The sequence below is a fragment of the Rhipicephalus sanguineus genome, chromosome 3, assembly GCF_013339695.2.
Source record: "Rhipicephalus sanguineus isolate Rsan-2018 chromosome 3, BIME_Rsan_1.4, whole genome shotgun sequence".
NCBI classification, from domain to species: domain Eukaryota; kingdom Metazoa; phylum Arthropoda; class Arachnida; order Ixodida; family Ixodidae; genus Rhipicephalus; species Rhipicephalus sanguineus.
Genome location: NC_051178.1, coordinates 181,071,099 through 181,091,758, shown reverse-complemented (window position 1 = coordinate 181,091,758; position 20,660 = coordinate 181,071,099). Strand labels below are relative to the sequence as shown.

At 50.0% G+C, this 20,660-nt stretch overlaps 1 protein-coding gene across 1 annotated transcript in view; it reads left to right on the top strand.

Moving 5' to 3' along the window:
- LOC119387778 (discs large homolog 1-like protein) overlaps positions 1 to 20,660 on the top strand; it is a 131,486-nt gene that overhangs the window by 96,363 nt on the left and 14,463 nt on the right. The window contains 2 exon segments of the mRNA XM_049413684.1: positions 18,035 to 18,134; positions 19,865 to 20,038. Coding sequence (XP_049269641.1) covers positions 18,035 to 18,134; positions 19,865 to 20,038 — 274 coding nt within the window.

Below are 20,660 nucleotides of genomic sequence, written 5' to 3'. Positions count from 1 at the left end.
GAATCGTGATGTGTGTGCAGTGACCCGTGCAAACGAAAAATGTTTGGCGGAATGTTAATATAAAACGGCGGTATGGATTAGAGAGGGAATGGTTGAAATTAAGAGGAAATTGAGTTGGGCAGGTCGTGCATAGTGTCATAAATGGCACTCTCTAACAAAGGTGATATGCCCGAAGAGAGAGAATAAAACGTTTATTTGATGTTCCTAAGAAGATCGGTGAGTGGGATGCTTAGTCCAGGATCCCATTGGCGCGGGCCGCTGTCCTCGCTCGTTTCACGAGGGCCTCTTGGGTCTTCTGATCCGGGCTGGACAGAGCTGCCCCCCATCCTTTTATGTTTAGCTGTGTCCTGGGTTGCATGGGTGGATTGTGTGGACATTCCCATACCACGTGGCTGTTTTATTGTCGCAGAACCTGCACTGTGGTGCGTGTGTGTCGGGATATATCTTTGATAGAACGTATGGGTTAGGGTAATACAGTGTCTGCAGGCGACGCCACGCTACCTGCCTGCGATTCCTTGCTGAGGTTTGGCCCCGGGGGCGGAAATTTCCGTCTTTCGAGTCGTTGGTGTTGTAGAATTTCTGTATATGTGAGAAGCGGGTCCATACGCATGCATAGCCGAGGGTGGGTGCGATATGCCGGGGTCGGAGGTCCGGAAGAGTTAATCTCGGGCCGAGGCGTGGGCAAGCTCATTGCCTCTAACTCCGCAGTGGCCGGGTATCCATATCAGCTGTTTCCATTCTCCTTCTGAGCCTGGGGACGATAGCTGTGTGAGGATTCGGTGCGCAATGGCGCCAATGTGGCCTTTGCAGAAATTTTGGCAGGCTACTTGTGAGTCTGTCAGAACGAAGGTGGACCCGGGATTTTGTAGGGCGAGGGCGATTCCTGCTTCTTCCATGCTAATTGCGTCTGTGTCCTGGGCTGATATACGATCAATCTGTTTTCCTCGATGAATGACGCTTGCCGTGTATTTGCTGTTCACTGGTCCAGCTGCATCGACAAAGAAGGCGCCCTCAGTTTCTGAGTATTTGTCGTGAGCCTTGGCCCGTGCCAGACGTCGATGTTCGTGGAACTGTGGATGCATGTTGCGTGGTAGTGGTTTGATGATGAAGGTCCTGCCTCCATTCATGTGGGATACGTTGTTTCCCCCTCCTCTGAATGGGGGCTTCGATGCCAAGTTCTGATAGCGTTTTCCGTCCTGTTTTAGTTATGGGCAGGCGCATGACTTGATTCGTGTGGTGTGCTTGAAATAGTTCGGATGCGGTATTGTGAAGCCCCATTTGAAGCAGACGTTCCGTGAGTGTCCACGGGGGAAGGTTCAGTGCCCGAAGATTGAGATCTCCAAAAAACCTTTCGCTCACTCGGATGCAATCCGCGTCACTTAACCCTTTCAGCCCTGGATTTTTTATTCTGGTCGGGGACATTTTTTGTGTTTGTTTTCCTAATAGTTATGACCTCAGAAGACCACAAACGAAAAATTGAGCCAGTGGTGCAATTATTAATGGATTTACAGACATGACATCAAATTAGGTCATCAGGGCTCAGCGGTTGTGAAATGAGAAAAATGGCATCTTTTTTCCTGCTATTCACTAGAGTACACAAAATGTGAACCACGTCTCATTTTTCAATGTGATACTCATTGAAACAGCTTCGGTACGTCGAACCGAAAATTGCGCTTAGCCGCCTCAGCTGACCCGCCATGGCGTCACCCATGACTTCGGTCAAGCTTTTTCTTCTTTCTGGGTCCCAGCTCCGCAAGCATGTCACCATTTTGGTGTCAAACGCAGTGGGGATCATTGAAGAAGTATTCCCGCAAGGATGGCCAGTTTTGGTTTCATTTCCGAGGTGCTAGGGGAAATGCTGTGTCATGGTGTCAATTGACACCGCCAGGGCCGAAAGGGTTAAACCCGCAAAACTCCATATCGAGCCTGCATTGGTCCAAGGATGTGCTCACGAACAAGTTGCTCTACTGTATATCGCATTAGGAACAACTCGGGTTACGTCCAAGCTTTGACTGTTCAAGACGAGGCGGTGCGCTTTCTCGCTCTGTCTGTGCCTTATGCGGTTAGATTGGTGATATATGACACCGGTTTTTTGACGCCGAAAGGAAGTTGTCGCTTCGTAACTTGCAAAGGAAAGGTTTTTACGCAGGCAAGCTTCGAAGACGACATCGAGTTCCCTGAAGGGCCCGCGCCAATCGGGAAGAAAGCTCAACGGACTTTCTTCGAGGCGTGGCATATTGGTCGACATCTGGTGACGCTCTTACGATAACACGCACATGAGAAATGTTCAGGCGGAGCAATTGTCGGCTGCGCATACCAGGTTAATTCCCTCCTACCGCAGCCATACTATTTATTGATACCGAGTGGATGGCCAAATAAAGGCGAGCGCAGTCAAAGTCGGCCGGATAATACTGCACGCGTGACGAAATCGGGAAACTCGCAGACATGTGGGATGGTGTCATCTGGGACAAGACGGGGATCATTGAAAATCGATGGCCGAGGGCGTTCGTCCTGCGGTGGACCCGCCCAAATACGACGGCGGCGAAGATTATAATAATGGTGAAATGTATAGCATGGGTACGAGATTTCGGAACTCCTACCGCAACTCTATTAGCTTAGCCGTTTCGACGAGCAGCCATAGCGATATTTATGCGCCCGATCCGCCTTCGCATTTCGACCTTCCGCGCATAGTTTTAAAAGCCTTCGTGGCAAATGGCGGTCTCGTTTCGTCCGAATCAGATGCGCCGTCACTCGTCCGAGTTAACCAGTGGGATCGGTTTACTAATTAATGCAGCTCCGTGCTGAGCAGCTTCCGACTTCCTTCCGGCTGCAGGCCACAGCCGCGCGCGCTTTCCTCTTTTCCTGTTTCGAACGTCCATAGGCGAAATTCGCCGAACGCTGTCCACCTATATATAGCTTCGTCCGAGTTCGTAGCGAATTCTATGCGGCACTGTTCAAACTAGCGTCTAGTTAACCGCTCAGCCCTCCCCCCCCCCCTTTTTTTTTTCTTTGTCTCTTTCTCTCTCTTCCTGTGCGCTACTCGGCCCCACTTGCTTCCGGTACGATGCGTGTCCTCTCTCTTCGTTAGTTGAACGATCCGCCGCCATTTGTTTGCATTTGTACGTCGTCAGTGTAGCGAGCAATAAATTAGGGAACTATGGTGTGTTACAACTTAAGAAAGAAAAAATATAAGCACCGCCCAGAGCCATCACTAACCCACCAGAAGAGAATTTGCACATAGGTGACCTATCAAATTACGTTCCCTAATTTCCCTGACGTCAAGCGATATTTGGTGTTTATTTTATCGTACAGTTATACGTTTGTACCGCTTGTTTTACGTAGAAAGCGTTAAACTTCCGGCAACTTTTGTCAGAGATTCTGACATCTTTTCGGAGGGAAAAATAATACTTTTGTCTGAAACGATACTTTTTTTCTGCAGTGTGTATTCACATTATCAAAGAAAAGGTACTCAACGCTTCGAACGCCAACTGGCACGGCTCTCTGTGTTACAGATGTGATGGGCATGCGCACTGCAGTTGCAGTTGTATGTGTGGAGCTTACATTAATTCTGAGCTTGTAACCGACTGTAGTGCGCTTCGTGCTATCCACTGGCGCTCAGCTCGCCAGCTGTCCGTGCCATACGCTGTATACTGTGGATTTGTCGACGGATTTCGATGAAGGTTGGTTTCGTCACCGCGTTCTGTGCCGAATGCTTGTAAGCACTCTGCCTCTCTGGAAAGCACGAACTTCAGGTGCCCGCGTGAGCTTCCCGTCCTAAACCCCGCGTTAATCTGACGCGTTTTACTGCTACAGGTTCTCGTCTCCACTTCCGTGTTTACAGACCTTTAAAGGCCAGCTGCAGCATATACTATATTGAAACAATGATATCAAAGTTGTAATTGTTTCGTTTACGACCTTTAAGTGGCACCGAAGCTGACGGCGCGTAAGCCTAGTGTGAGCAAATATCACGCGATTTTCAGAGCATGGCTTCCAAGACTCTCATATCCCCTACCGTTCACCCCTTTCCCTCCTTTAAGCCCAGCCAATCGTGCTAGAGAGCCTCGCTCAGCGTTCTTGGTACCACGTCATTTCCGGCGAATAAGGATAGCGGCGTTTCTCTGTCTTCTTTTCTTTTTCGTGACTTGCGTATCGACATCGGCTAATTTTGCGAGTTTTTCATTACCCATCTGCTAGCATTTCGAACGGAAAATTTTGCATTGAAACTAAACTTTGTTCTCTCTATTGACTGTATTGCCTTAAAGGGACACTAAAGGCAAATAACAATTTATGTCAGAGTGAAAGCTCAATGTATGACAACGTCTAAAACGGCAATATTATCAATAGCAGTGCCCTACTTACCAAGAAATTAAGCTAAATGTATCACACGATGAGCGCCGCGAGCGGCACATTTTGGAAATGATCCCGATGACGTGAGAGAGTTCGACTACAATTAATCACTCATAATCAAACTACCTGCAATCAAAAAAGAACCTTCCGTGCATCAAGAGACGTAATAAAATGCTGCTTCTTCGTTTCTGTTTGATTCATGGAAAAAAGAACCTCTTTGGCGTTGCCATGGGGAACGGCGCGCGTGGTTCAAAGGTTCCGTTTTCGCCGAACTGCACTTCGCCCAGCACCCTGCTTCACTCACGCGGTCGCGTCTCAGTGGTAGTTTCGGTATCGCGTACTGCCGCGCGTGTTTTGCGCGCTCGTGAAAGTCGCTCTGACAGAAAGTTCTACAAAATGCCGCATGCATGTGATGTTGCCGGATGCCCGAATGGCGCACGCCGCCAGTGCACGCCGCCGCGCAGTAAAGGCGGGCAACGTTGGGCGCGGCAGCAGTGACGTGAGAAACACCGCTTTCAGGCGGGTGACTTGAAGTGCGCTAACGCGATGCGGACCACTAAAACGCGGCTTTATTTCAAAATGAGCACTTCCTTGGCACAAAAGTAGCACTACGAGGTTTCCGGACCTTTATTTCAACAATCAACGTCGACTTAATATTTGCCTTTAGTGTCCCTTTAAGGTAGACCTTTATCGCGATCGAAATTTCATTAAGGTCGGCCGCGTTTTTCCGTAGACAGAACTTGTTGAACGTAAACACTATTCTCTTCCTTCAGTTTGATCCACCGCGTTATCGCCTCCCGTCCGACGCTGATCTTTTAAATCTGCATACACCCGACAGGCTGCACCCGTGACTCGCTCGCTACAGCGGAAGGTCAAACACGGCATTCCATCGGCGGCCTTCATTGTGGTTCTTCATAAATCAGAGGTATCTTGCCTCATTTTTTTTTCTTTCTTTAATTGCTATTATTATTATTCTCTTTCTCTGCAATGCGTCAGTTATTGACGTGTGTTGCACGTGAGGACGTGCGGTACGAGTAAGATCCTCGCAGCGCCGTCTCGGCAGTTAATTTGCTCTTACAATCCAAAATGGATGATTCGCGAAGCAGCTTCAAGGAACTACGCAACGGAAGCGTCCATACGCGGTGAGTAATTCAGGCGTTATTTTAGTCGTCCCCTCGGATTAACGCATCGCTCGAACGTGGCAGGAATGATCGTATCGTATCGTTCGGACAGCGAGTATACATCGGCATTCAGTTTCCCATGGTTACATTCTATACGTGGTCGCCGAACGACTGCGTGCCAAGAAGTTGAAATGCCGCCTTTTGCAAGAGCATCCAGTGCCCGAACCGCATTAGGTTACTCATGGTGACTAGTGTGCACGGTAACATTAACACGTAATAATTGGCATTCGGTCAGTCTCGCCAAATCTCATGCACGGCACATAGCTATTAATGCCTGTTCTCTTTTGCGAACTCTTCACTGCTCTTTTTACTAGAAGAATGAAGGAATGAAGTATGGCACGCTTATGCGTCCACAAATTTTTCACGTATCGTGTAATTGCTTCACGATGCCATTTGCAGGATCTCCGTGTTTCCTGGGCTCGTTAGCACTTGCACGCTCGTAAGGAAATAAATTATGAGAACATGAATGTAATTGTTTCGTTCGTGAGTGTCATATATCATCCACTCATTCCCCCCCGGGAAAAACGTATTGGAAGTAGACAGGCTTGAATGCAGCCGGTGGTGTCTCCTCTAAACGCTGAATAACCCTGTACCAAATGTAAAATCAAGGTTAGCAGCATTTACTCCTTTCGTATGTTAGCGACAATGTAGTTTTTGTAGTTCGACGTCTCGGAACTCATCTTGTCGTACTCCAATGCCGGTTGGCGGGGCAAACGTTTGTGAAAGAAACATTTTACTGGGGCACTGTTTGTCGCGATACGCTTGAGCGAAATAAGCGGCAAAGTGCTCCGCTGTGTATATACGGGGTGTGCTAGTGGACATTGCGATTGGTGTCCCCCTGTTTGGAATGGGTCGAGCGAGTGCCGGCCCAATCATTCAGCTGGTTGCCTCCTTACGCAGTTGCCCGAGCATGAGGGACCACCTCTCCATTCGCTTCGTCCTGTTCGCCGCCGTTCGATGCGCCGTGAAAGGAAAGGAGATGCACCTTTTGCGAGGTGCGCGTCTCCCGCGAAGAAGCAGTGTCGCGGAAAAAGGAAGCGAGGGAATCGATGCTCACTCCCGGCTCGCTCTTCAATCGAGCGGCCCAATAGCGGGCGAAATCGAGCCGCTATATCGGACCGCGATGCGACGTGTTTCTTCGCTAATTGACTCTGACGTCTTCTCTAGCTGTGCCTCCTTCGTGGCGCTCTTTTATTCGCTCGTTAGTTAACGGCGACGTCGCGGAGCCTTAGTTGCACCTTGAATCATGCATATGCATCGCATGTTGCTATGTGGCGCTTCCTCCTTCACAAGCACCGCCGTGCCGTCGGTGCACAAAAGACAGTGTCCGGGGCGCCTAATACCTCGTTCTCGCATGAATCTTTGAACGAGCCGGCTTGACGCCAGGAAGGCATCGGGTGTGGGCGGCGGCAAGTTCCACCGGCGGCGGCGCGTGCGTTCGCTTGGGGAACCTAACGTCGGTGTTCCCCTCCATAGCGGGTGGCGTCCGCCCATGCCGCCGACAACGCATGCGCCCATCGATCCGCGCGGACTCGGGGCCCGGCGCGCGCGCTCCACTCCTTCTCCTCACCTCCGGGCCGGGTCCCGGCGACGCTCCAGACACGCGGCACAGCCCATCAAGCCGGCCGGCCGGCTCCCAGTGGCTTCGACGAGTGCGCCTGTTTCGCGTCAAAAAGTTCTGGACGCAGGCGCTGGAGTTCGTTCGGTGTCTTGTTCGCAAGTTCGCGGCGCGTGTGCGTGCGTGTGTGTGTGTGTGCTGACTTGTGCGCGCAGTTCCTCGCTGTGTGTTGCCATGCTCGGTCGTGTCGTTCCCGCTTCTCACTGAGGATCCCGCGGTTATGTCGAGGGAGCTAGAGCTTCTCGGTTCCGGACTGGACCCCCACGACTACGCATAGCATTCGTCGACCGTCGTCTTCGCTCACGTTCTGCCGTCGCTGTCCCTGGGGAGGAGGCAGCAGCAGCGCCTGTTCAACCGTCGTCGCCTACGTTGCATGTCGCATGTAGACGCGTAGTCCTGGAAACCCGTCGAGCGTCGTCCCGTGGTCGCGCGTGAGGCTCAAATGCCCGCGCCACGCACCCTGTGCGGTGAGCCAGATTGTCACCTCCCCTCTTCTTCTCTCGCGTCGCTTGCATTCTCCTCCCGCGGCGCCACGCTGAGTCAGACACAAAGCCACGCGTCGCTGACAGCGGGCGCACAGACCCGTGGCTTCGGAGTCGCGTGTGGAAACCCTCGATGCGGCTCCCTTTGTCGCGCGCGGGAATTGGGAGCACCGTGCCTCGCCGGCGCACTGCCGGTGGGAAACCCTCTGCTGCGCTAAGAAGGAAGCGGTGCCGTAGCAAATTGCGCGTGAGAGGGGGTGCCTTCATGCATGCTTCACCGATAGGGTTCTGTTTTCTTTTGTTTTTGTAATTTTCGCGAGCGCTTCTAAGCTCGAGATGACCATGGCGTCTTGGGTCACTGCACATTTTGTGCCCGCACTTCTCCCTTAATTGAAAATTCTAGATTTTGATTTATCCAAATTTGGGTGTGCTAATCTTGCCCTTGCAAAGGAGTGCAATGAGGATGTGGGAATTTGGGTACGCAAAGATTGTTTGGGTTATCCAATTTAAGGCGCAGTATGTGAAGCTCCCCATTATGATGACATTTAGGCACTCAAGGAACCTGCAATCGATATATGTTAAAGAACTTAGTTTAACCGCCGCGCTGTCCCAGTCGTTACGGTGGTCGACTGCCGACCTGAAAGACGCGGTTTCGATCCCGGTGGCCGCATTACCGTGGAGGCGAAATGCTAGATATCCCTGTACTGTGCGATGTCAGTGCAGATTAAAGAACCCCAGGTGCATACATGATTGATGCAGCGCCAAAGGACGAATACGAAAGGAAACGCAGAGTGCACAGGACGAGCGCTCGTCCTGTGCACTCTGTGTTTCCTTTAGTATTCGTCTTTGGCGCTGCATCAATCATGTACGCATTCCAACTAGTCCAACTTTCCATTTCTACAACCCCAGGTGGTCGGTATTATCCGCTACGGCGTCTCGCATAGCCAGAGTCGATTTTAACGTTATAACCCATAAACCAACAAAGCAACCCTAAAAATTCCGTACGTTTTTACTGCTACCACCAGTCACATTTGCGAGAGAATCCTTCGTGGTGCTTTGAGTACGGCGTGGTTATGTGTTAAAATCGCGCTTTCTTTAATGCTCGATTTTCTTTACTAACCTTTACATGCATACACTAAGCCTCCTTTGGCGGGCTAGCCAACGCCGCCTGTAAGGCAGAGGAAGTGGCACAGCAACCTTCCAGCCCAGCATGCAGTAAAAGATGATGCACTCCCCAACTCTGTGTGAATGGTTCCCGGTTACGCCTTTATTGGGGGTGATAACGCAGAACACCTCGTTTCGCAAGAAGCCCCATAAGCCCTGTGCGGTCGATGACTGATCGCTAAAATATCGACGAAGACGCGTTGGCAGCGGCCCGCTTTGCTGCGCAAGCTTTCTCCACCCCAATTCCCAGGACCATTTAGAGAGCTTCCTGTTTTTGTAAAAACTTTTTTCTTTATTACCTCTGATTCGTTACCCGCTTCGAATCGCTCATTTTGCGCTTCTGAGTTCTGGTCCTTGTATACGCTGTACCTTCGCTATGGTAACTAGTTTTCAACAAAGCAAGCGTCGTCAGTTTGCCCGTTGCTTCCCGCGTTGCCATTGAAAAATGGCAACGCGGCAAGTGCCGTATCGTGTGCGAGCTGCGCAAAAACGCTCGTTTGTCATATCTATAGAGAAGCCGCACGCGCACGTGGTCAAAATTAATCGTGCGTGCGTACGCCGTGCCTCATAATCAGATCTTGGTTCTGGCGCACCGCATGATTTAATATTAATTAAACATTAAACTTGCACGCAGAACGTTTTGCGAAACTACGGCCCCGCGGCCAACCTCGCCCTGTGGAACTCTCTCATGTGTTTTCTCAGACAACGGCGCAGCGATCCTTGAACTGAACCACGATATCGTATGATTACGAGGGACGCCGTAATGGAGGGCTCCTGAAATTTCGACCAGCTGGGGTTCTTTAACGTGCACCTAGATCTAAGCAAACGGGCCTCTAGCATTTCGCCTCCATCGACATGCGGCCGCCTCGTCCGGGATTCGATCCCGTGACCTTCGGGTCAGCAGTCAAGCGCCATAACCACTAGACCACCGTGACGGGTTACCAGGGGGCTTCACTCGCGACTGCAACGGATCGTCGGACTGCTGTAAAGCTTTCAGAGATCGTGTACGTCTTGCCACTAACTATAACAGTGGTTAACGTCAAGTTGTCACAAGGCGCCGTTTTTTCTTGTGTTAGTCTTGTCCTGATCTGAGATGACTTCCGCGTCCTCCATTAACGGTCCGATGTTTATAGCGAATGCCGATAAGTCGGGTCGTCAGAAGGCAGCACGACTAACTCTAAGGTTCCGTTCCGGTTTGAATAGCATAGAATTCGGAATATACGACACCGGGCCCACTGTCATCGGGACCATTTCGATCTACCATTGAAAAGCTGCTCTGTCGCATTGAAACGTGCACTTTCGCGATCCCTTAATTGAGTTGCTTTTGTGCGGAATGGATTCTTATTGAATTATTTACTCTCTCCTTTATGGAGAAGTCAAAGGGAAACGAATGGGGAGCTCTTCGACGGTAGCGAGCTTCTGAAGACGGCCCCTTCTTGAATGTGTAATGAAGTTTCCGACTCGTTAAGCTAGCTTCGGTAAGGAAGGTGTCGTTAGCAAGCACCGTCAGGGAAGAAAGGTGCAACGATATATAAGGCTGGCACCGAATAGCGCAGGCGCGCGACAAAGGTGGAGTCAATACGTACCGAGTTGAAACAAGGCACGTGTTACTGTGATAGGCGTGAATATGACTTAACTACAACTTCTAGTTTAGTTAGGTTTTAAGCAAAAGAAGTAATGGCGAACGTAGTGCGCTTTTCGGCGTTTTCTATCCTTGCAGCATGATAACCTAACACTGTAACAAAAAAAAAAAAAATCATTTGATACAATCAGACACGCTGCGCAGGTTTACATGCCTCGTTCTTAGAAGTTGATACACAACTGATGCAGAGACAACGTATAGTGGAAAACCTTTGTAAACGATTGCTTATTATGTGTAGTTGGCATCTAAGGATTACGGATCGTAGTTTCTGAGGAATCTAGAAGTCTGTAACCGTAACCATCAAAGCCATACGACACTATACGCTGCTCGCGTAATCTGTAGTTTAGGCTGGAAAGGCAAGTGTCAGGTTGCAAATGGCAGACTTGATAGACCCGTATACGCAGTAACGAAGAACATGTGGCGACGCCACGCTGTACTTCCCGAACAAACTCGCCATGACGTAATTTATTTTGACGGTGCCTACACGCGGCGTGCATTGCTTGGTCACTAAAGAATGGCATACTATTATAAAACAAGTAAATAGCGAAAATAGTCATTTTGGCAAGTTTTAGGGGCGAAGGTCCTTATGCCGTGGGTCTGTCCATCCTCCGTTTGTTTGTAGCGTTGTAGTAGCCACCTCTAGCTCGTGAGAAGCGCGCGTTCTGGTATGCAGTAGAAGAAGAAGACGACGTTGACGAGTGAGACTCTCGTGCGTGTTCGCCTGTGTGGCATTTTTTCTTCTTTACTGCGCGTTCTGGTATGCAGTAGAAGAAGAAGACGACGTTGATGAGTGACACTCTCGTGCGTGTTCGCCTGTGTGGCATTCTTTCTTCTTTACTACGTCTCGTGTTTTCAACGACACCCGAAGACAACATTTCAGAAGTATCCCCGGGGTGAGTTCCTCCACCGCAAGGAGATTCTCCGCCGCACCACACGAGATTTAATTCCACCGTGTGGTTCAAACCTCCCAGGCGGGCTTACCCGCCAGGAGGAGGTGGTGTTGCGGAGACTTCGTGTGGGGGCGGCACTTACTCCGTCGGTCACATATGCCTGGCCACAACATCTGCATGGACCATTTGGGGATACTTGCCCATTCTGTACCACCGAAGCGTCCGCGGTTACAATCAAGCACCTGTTGTGGACATGCCCTGGCCTGAATCAGATACGGCGGCGCTACCTGAGAACAGTGGGCCTTCATCCGACAAGACCACCAGATTATGATTTGTGGCTCTATGGGCCCCACCATAGAGCATTGTTGATGTATATAGCGGAAGCCGGCCTCTACCTGTATATTTAACTATGTATGCCGTTGGGCAAACTTTCGAAAAAAAAAAAAAAAAGTAACGCGCCATGAGGCTCCCTCTTGGCACGCTTTCTCTTTAGCTCGGAGTCGCCAGATGGAAGACAAGGCTGCGGAACGGAGGGCACGGAAGGCGGCGGCAGCGCGCGCTCGTAGACAGAATCCTGAGGTGAGAGCCCGCGAGGCCGAAGCTGCACGTCGACGCCGCGAAGCAGATTCCGCCGTTCGAGCCCGCGAAGCCGAAGCTGCTCGACAAGCTGCAAGGCTGCGGCGAGAAGACCCCGCCGTTCGAGCCCGCGAGGCCGAAGCTGCTCGACAAGCTGCAGGGCTGCGGCGAGAAGACCCCGCCGTTCGAGCCCGCGAGGCCGAAGCTGCTCGACAAGCTGCACGGCTGCGGCGCAAAGGCCCCGCCGTTCGAGCCCGCGAGGCCGAAGCTGCTCGACATTGCAAGCTGCACGGCTGCGGCGCGAAGACCCCGCCGTTCGAGCCCGCGAGGCCGAAGCTGCACGGCTGCGGCGCGAATCGGATCTTCAATATGTGAAGGACCGTGAAGCGGCGAGAAAGCGCGCGTACCGGCAGGCAGAGCCCGAGGCTGTGCGAGCACGTGAAGTGGCTGCAAAACGCATCAGGCGGGCTCTGCCCGAAGGCGCCGACGCGTGCTTCCAGCGGGACTTCCTTGATAACAGTTTCGGCCATAGTTGCGGTGTGTGCAACAGATTGTGGTTCACAAACAATCAAGTCACAATATCTTCCATCAAGAAGGACCACGCTCGCGCCAATGCCATCGCCGTGCTGCAGCGCGAGTTCGCTTCGCCCCACTTATCATCATTCACCACGTGGATATGCTGTGATTTTTTATAATAATAATTGCTGTGGTTTAACGTCCCAAAACCACGATATGATTGTGAGGGACGCCGTAATGGAAGGTTCCGGAAGTTTCGATCACCAGGGGTTCTTTAACGTGCACCTAAATCTAAGCGCACGGGCCTCTAGCATTTCGCCTCTATTGAAATGCGGCCGCCGCGGCCAGGATTCGATCCCGCGGCCTTCGGACCAGCAGTCGGGCAACATAAGCACTAGACCACAACTGCGGGTAGCATGTGTTGAGAAAGCTTCCGTGGCATCAATATATGGTCCTAACGCGGCAGGAGAAGAAAGTGAAATTCCTGACGTCACACGTGAATTTCGTCGCGAAATGTTTTTAGACTTGAGATAGGCTTTGATGCTTTATAATTAACCTTTTCTCCTCTACATTTTTTTAAATATATTACTATACGTATATATGTTTATTGTAAACTGGGCCTTCGGTTTTTCTTTAGTGTCCTTTCAAACTGGAACAACAGCAACGTTCCTGCAGTTTTTAGTGTTTACCGCTGCCGCCGCTTCTTCGCTTGTCCTTTACTTTTGTTGACAGCTTAGCTCTTGTCGCGGTTAGTGGTGCACGCTGTTCGCGCCTTGCCTCTCGTTTCGCGTCGTTAGTGCATGCTTGTCAGCCTTAATGGCGCGCTCAATTTTTCATAACAAACCGTCTCCTAGCGACGGCTGTCCGTGAAACGGCACGCCGCGCTGCACGCCGCCCTCTCTATATATACACTCCTCCTGACACGAACACCTGTTGTGTATAGGGATATCATTTCATGGCACATTGCGAACGCCCCCGTATTCGACTTTTGTCAAACCGTGCACATCCGCTTCCACGCAGCGTTCTGAACGAAACATCTGAATGATTGGAACGTTCTGTTCTTTGACGCCCGCCGCTGTATATAGCGCTGTGGACGTCGCGTTGTGCCGCTGCGCGTGACGTCGCGGGTTCGATTGCCGGCCGCGACTGCTGCATTCGAATGAGGGATAGAATGCAGTAACGCTCCTGCACTGTTCCTTGGAGTCACGTTGAAGAAAAAAGAAAAAAAAAGAGAGAAAACAATGTGGGTGACCCGGGGTCGTCCACTCTGTAAGGAAGAAAAAGTACGTGTTACTCTTTTCTGTGAGTCCTGGCTTATCACGTCTATGGCTATCTCTGTAACACGGTCACCCGACAGTTTGCGGTTTTCAGCCAAAAAGAGAAGTAGAGGGTCTATTGTACCTATGCATATATGAAAAATGCACCGTTCAAGAATATTTCAGTACAAAATAAGCCCTAGAAGTCGCCGGCTGCAAAACCCGCCCACCGCCAGCGACCGCCATTTTGCCATGGCGTGTGTGACGTCATGTGCTGCATGCAGCGGATCGGCAGTCGTCTTCTACCAAAGTTTCAGCCACTGCAGATGGTTCGATTTCAGTGCCAAGATGAAGAAAGCGGAAATGGCTCGATTTTCATGCGCAGCTGACCAGGGAACAAAATCGTTCGCCGGAATGCAGGCGTCCGCACAGCAAACAGCTTAATTGTTACGTCACGGCTCGCGAGTGCGCCACTGTCGCCCGACTCTCAGGCCGTTCACGTGTTTGTAAAACATTCAGTTATAAATTAGGTGCTCGACCAAATGCGCTACCATTTCGCGAGCTTGTTTCCGAACGCGGAATGATTAACCCACATGACACACGGATTATGATCGAAAATTGGGTGTCGTGGCCCCTTTAAAGAGGCACGTTAACTCTTTTTTTGTCCCACGACTCTCTGACGAGAGCATAATGATCCCCTAAGAGGATTCACATGTCACTTTGAAGGCACACATACAAAAAAGAAAAAAAAAAGTCAAAGGTCTTTTTTTTTCTTTCATCTTCTTAGAGTACACTGCGGCGTTGTTCATAACTTGCCACTGTACAGTTTCGGGACGTGAACGCTCATAATTTAAATTTGAGCTGGTTGAGAAGGGAGTTTTCATATAGACGAGTGCAAAGCGACTCTGCGTGCCCAAGAACGTATACGTCAGCGGTGCTGAGAGCTGCATAGCACAAGCAATATGCTTAGCTCCTTTTGGTTGTGCAGTTCATTGCGTTCTCTTGTTCGCAATACCGACAACGTCTGCCGTAACTTGGGCTCTTCCAGCATAGAAGTGGGCATAGTCAGCAGTGTACTTGTATCTACATACAAATATAGTGCCAGAAAAGAAGCACGCGTTCGGGAGGATTATTCGTTGCTGTAGGGCAAATTGATTAGGGATTTGGCGTTCCCTTCGAGCGCTAGTCCTCCTTTGCCGGGCGCTGTTCGTGGGGTTATGGAATAAGTGTCTGTCTACATATGCGGCAAATGTTTGCCTTCACCACGTTACGAAACGCGCCCGCCTGTACTGGAGGACGGTGCAGTGTTAGCACTCGATCTGCCCTTCGTCCCGCGCCCCTCTACATGAACCTCCGCCTCCCGGGATAACGCCGCGTTTATCACATCGCCTAGTTCAGCGTTTAGCACTCTGCAGCAAGAAAGAGCAAAGCCCGCACTAAGAAAGCGGATCATCAAGAAGGCTGGTGCTTCGTTTCAATGGTATCACGTGTTTGTCTCCGAGTGCTAATTATCGTTCGGTTACATTCTGGACTTGCCGGATTTGCAAAACGGCCTGCCTTTTGGTTAGGTTTCCAGGTTTTGCTCAGTGACGTTTTCACACACGTGTGCCGCGTATCTTATGTGTGTACTTACGTCTACAAATGGTAGGCACATAGTCGGACGGAAGGTTGATTATTTATCTGCCCGCTGCATGAGATGGCAGGAAGCAGTGTGGCTGGCTCAGCTAGTACCGAATATATTGTGTATCATTGCTGTCTCGTGCAGTGTCCTCGTTAATCCGAATAAACGTGGTTGTTTTGATATAGCCTACATGACATGCACGCGCTGCATCGGAGGCATTGTTTCTAAGCTTTTCCGAAGTCTCAGGCAGAGACGCAATCGTTCAACCAGCGAAACACGTTTCTTCATTACAAGAGCGCATGACTACAGGCCCGCAAACTGCTACTAATTGACTGATGTGGTTTAGCGTTCCAGAGTCGTCGCACCTGGGTTATAATGAAAGTCACGGGACAGCGGGTTAGCTTTGACGATGCTGTTGTTTCCCGTCCCTATACCTTCCTTATATACCGACCTGTATCGGCCGCATCCAAGGAGCCATGCCCACCGCCTTTTCAAGCGAAGCTTTTATAAGTCACAGATATCAGTGGCGGCGTCATGCGCCTAAAAACCGGCGCCGGCGAGCGTACAGAAATGCGGTCCTCGAAGGTGTTCCGGTGACATGCATATATTTATGCGCCGTTTTATAATAACTGATGCTCTCTAAATCATAGTCTTGTCGACGATCAGCCGCTTCTGATATGGCAATCTGATCTTTTATCGAGGTCACTTGTGATTTCATTTTGCCACAGTATTGAAAGTTGGGCTAGTTAGTATACGGCAGCATGTTTGTGTACAGCGCTCGTCCGTGTCCCTTCTGTTCTTTCCGTCTTCGTCGATCCTCGCGCTGTACACCAAACATTTTGCCCATTTTGCACATTTCATTTTTGCCTGGGTATTAACGCATAGCCGTCGCTGTTGCTTGTAGCAACTGAAGTGCTGCGTTGCTAAGCACGTGAATGAAGGTCCAGTTCCCGTCATGGAGGAAGGAAACAGTTAGGAGGAAGTTTTGCGAAATGAGAAAGAAAGAAAGAAAGAAAGAGAGAAAGAAAGAAAGAAAGAAAGAAAGAAAGAAAGAAAGAAAGAAAGAAAGAAAGAAAGAAAGAAAGAAAGAAAAGTAGAGCGTCAGGCACGCACACGCCAAGCTTCGCTTGCCTGCTCCTGAAAATTTTTTTCAGCAACAGATCTCCGTAGACCATCCAGCCACCGCGGCATTTCGTGTTTTCAGTTGGATGCCAGGACGAAGGCCTCTCTTCTTGCGCCAACTTGATTCCACCCTATACGCCTGCAAATTTCCTAATTTCATCGCAACTCCTAATTATGTGCCGTATGCGTTCTCGACTGCAGTTGCCTTCCCGTAATTTAGCACCCACCCTGTTGCATACCACCGCGGTTATCTGCGCTACACATTATACATGGCCTGCCCAGCTCCGTTTGTCTTTGTTTATTTAGCGGCGGATGAGCTGTACCGCGCGGTAATGGGGAGGTTATAATGCGCGCGAGGTAATTGCACGGAAGTCTTGCGCGAGCGCAGGCCGCAAGTATGCATTAATTCTTGCTCTTGCGGTTCAAGTCCGAAACCCTGTTGACGCTTTGGTATAATAACAGCCTAGCTAGTCGTCCTAAAACCAGAATTCGTTTTCTTCTCCCTGTGCCTTCCTTTAATAACGAAAATGTAGGTAATGGGTCACTTCGTCGCTATATATGCCGAGAATAACGTATTGATTCCGCCCCTTATTCAGGGGACGTAATTGGAATCGTTTCGCAGTTGCTCGTCCGCTTTCTTTTCGCCTTTTTTCACCGCGCGCAGCTGTCGTTTGTCCAGATATTCTTCGCGGTGGCCCAATATGAAAACGATGTACGTCGCTCAATCAACCTTTACCGAATAAGAGCGCAAGTTCAGAAGCTGCGTCTCAGTATTTGCCTATAGGCATATCCGCAGGCCAGTATAGGCTGCTCCGTCAAGAACGATCAGGTCAGGTCTTCCCTTTCACATGTGTCACCATCGTCACCACCGCCGTCGGCCAAGTTGCAAGTGCATGTGCTCGCGCGTGGCAGCTAGCCGCTACGGTCTACAAATTGAAAAAAAGGAAAAAGAAAAGTAACGAAACACGCAACTGCTGGGCATCTCTCCCGAACGCGTGGCATATGTACGCACATTTTCCGTCCAATGGAATCGCGGTTGCTGCATGCATAATGATAAGGTCGTAGTGCAAAACATTGCCGTTACTCGATGACATCGCAGTGCGCGTTAAGCGAACGCCGGGTAAATATCATCCGCCGACCCCTGCTGTCCGTCATAACCCCCAGTGTGGACCGCAGGGCGGAAAGTACCGTCTGGTTAACGCTGTCATCCGTACGGCGATCATTTGTTGTGAAATTTGTGACAAGTGTCGTCAATAAAAGTGCGCATTTTATGCTTCTAATTTGCGGCAGGTCACGGCCGGGTCGTTCCTATAAAAACGACGCGAAAATGATTTGTCGTAACGATCATTCTCGGGATTATAAGATAATCCTTGTGTGCCGAAAGCCTCGAACGTCATTTGTTTGTTTGTTCTTCAGTGAAAGAACAACCGCCTCGATTTTCGAAATGGGGCGATAAGATACTCATTATAATGACGGATCAGCTGGCGTGTTCTTTATCCCGCGTTACTGTGCATTACGTCCTTCGTTTGGAACATGCGGTATGGAAAATTGCTTTTGCGGTAACGCTATACTTTGACCAACCTATTTCGTCGTTGTTTTTTTTCTTTGTCTTTCTGCAGAGTACAACAGATTTGAAGCCAAAATCCACGACCTGAGGGAGCAGATGCTGAACACAACGGGCAGCCTAAGGACTTCTCAGAAGCGGTCGCTTTACGTCAGGTACGAATTTCACGTACACGCACCGTGTCAGCTTAGCGATAGCGTTGCGTCGCCAAACTCGAACTTGGGTTCCATGTTCGGCCACGTCGGCCGCGTTTCCATGCCGGCTTCGCTCGCTGGAGCGGCCGTATTTCCTTATGCCAGCGTTTCGTAGAGTTATCCCGATGGAGTTAGCTGCTATAGCCTTACTTCGTGTAACAATCCAATATGTTGCTATCGCATTTATTGTTCCACCCTTGCGGCGAAACTGTGACTTTTTTTATTAACGCTATTAGTGCATGCAGACGCTGTTATCGATTGCGTTTTTCCTTCGCGTACGCCGAGAGGTTTACATGCGTGGCGTAGTCATATCTTTGACTTAACGCTCGCCTTCGCCGCCCTTAGGAAGCTCGTCTTCGAAGTTATGGTGAAGGAGCTGCGCATTAGCGTGCGCCTCCGGTCACTGCACGCTGTTCCTCGCTCCCGGGCATTGGCGCTGCGTACTTACTGCACTCGTATCTACGAGCGCGCAACATCTGTTCTGCTATAGGAAGACGGCTTAATTAGGCGCGCAAGGAAAGTTCTGGGACGCTATCCTAACTTAATTATCTCGCGCTACTCCGAAAGCACGTGGAGGCAGGTCTGAAGTTAAAGCCCACCTTGGGCGGCAGGAGATCCCGCGCCGCGCCGGCGCTGTCCTGTTTGCAGCTTTGCGTCGGTCGCTTGCAAACCTTTCAGATGTAATTTCTCCTGGGCGAGTAGTGGGCGCATGTTCGGTAGCTGAGTAGAGGGGAGCTTTCCTGCAGCACTTCGTACGGCGGTAATCTGTTTCATCAGTGTATTGCAGGTAAGCACACCTGCGCCGCGTAAGGGGTGAGGGAATGGGGAAGGGGGGGGGGGGAGGTCGCTCGCTTAACCATATAAGTCATCTAAGGGGGCGTTCTTTGTGGTGTGAGTTTCGCTGTTACTAGGAAACATCGTTATATATCAGTGTGCACCGACGGAATCTAGTTAATCTTCTCTGTATGCCTGCTCATTTGGTTCTGAATAAGGATTAATTATTACGAATAGTCGATACGCGAAATTCCGCGCGAACTTGGCTTCCTCGCGCATCTTGGTTATCTAACACTGTAAGAAGGCCGTGCTGCAGTTAGTAGCACTGTTGAAGCCAAGAAGCACGCCTTCAGAACTTGGGTGATGCGGTAGTTCCCGCCGAAGAGTTGTAGCATATTGATTAGATCCGGCTATATTTGCGGAGAAGCGCACTTGCGGGTTTTTGCATATCGAGTATCGCCCACTCTCACCCCGCTTAACTTTGTAGTTTAGCTGACCCGAAAAAAAAAAAAAACATTCAGATATTCTCATAAGTTGACGTGACTGTAGCCGATGGACTCTCAGAATTCTAGCTTAACGCGAGAAACTCTGCGCGTGCGTGACTATACTCAGCTCATTAATACGGGAAGAAGCTGTCATCATTTCGACTATGAATGTACCGTACTTTCTCGCGCGTATCCCGCCCCTGCATATAACCTGCATTCCCAACAACAAACCGCGGGAAAATAAAATAAGAACAAGGATCTCCGCGTGTTGGCGTGAAGCTGTCTTCCTTGCATTACCGTAAAGCGGCGCCGTGAAGCCAGCTTACACAATTCGCACTCCGACTTTAGCTTCGAATGTTCGGTTTATTCTGCGCGGGATGATACGGGTGTCTCCTCTCTCTTATTTTTGTGCTTGCGCGCTGTTTGACGCAGAGCCCTCTTCGACTACGAGCCATCTCGCGACAGTGGGCTCCCCAGCCGAGGTCTGCCGTTCCGTTTCGGTGACATCTTGCACGTCATCAACGCAAGCGACGACGAGTGGTGGCAAGCGCGAAAGATTCTCCCTGATGGCCATGAAGACTTCATCGGCATCATTCCCCAGCAAACGCAGGTGCGGAAAGAGGAACTTTTTTTTTCTTTCTTAGTTTCATTAACAATAATAGTACCCACTTGTTTCAGAAGGTCAAGCTGGCCTGCTATGAAAAATGAAAAAAAAAAAAGAAGGCAGCCGATTCTTATGTTTTTCTTTATTTTTCCGCTAAGAGATAACTTGACAATGTTCAAAACTTGTTGCACTTCTGGAAGCATAATTTTATGAAATTCAGTTTTTGCAGTGCTAATTGCTGCCACTGATGGTACATTTTGGTAGTACTCTTTTTTTTTTCTTGTTTACAAGATAACTGCTGTATATATACATAGCTCATATGGCTTATATGGCCCAAGCTTATATGGCAGCAGAGGACTTACGTGTGTTGTTCATTGGTGCCCTAAAGTAGGCTGCGCCACAGTAGAAGCTTGTTTTGGGGCGAAGCTAATTGCTGATGCAGTGAAGCTTATTAAGATTGGGAAGGGGGCCCGATTGGGTTCCTTGATTATGCCTGTGCTCATTGGCCTTATTCACAGGATAAACAAGGAGAGCTCGATTAATTGCACTGGTTTTCCCGAAAATTTTGATATTAAGGCCTAATTGTTTCCGTAGAAGTGTGCACCTTTGGGCTGTTTGGTTGCT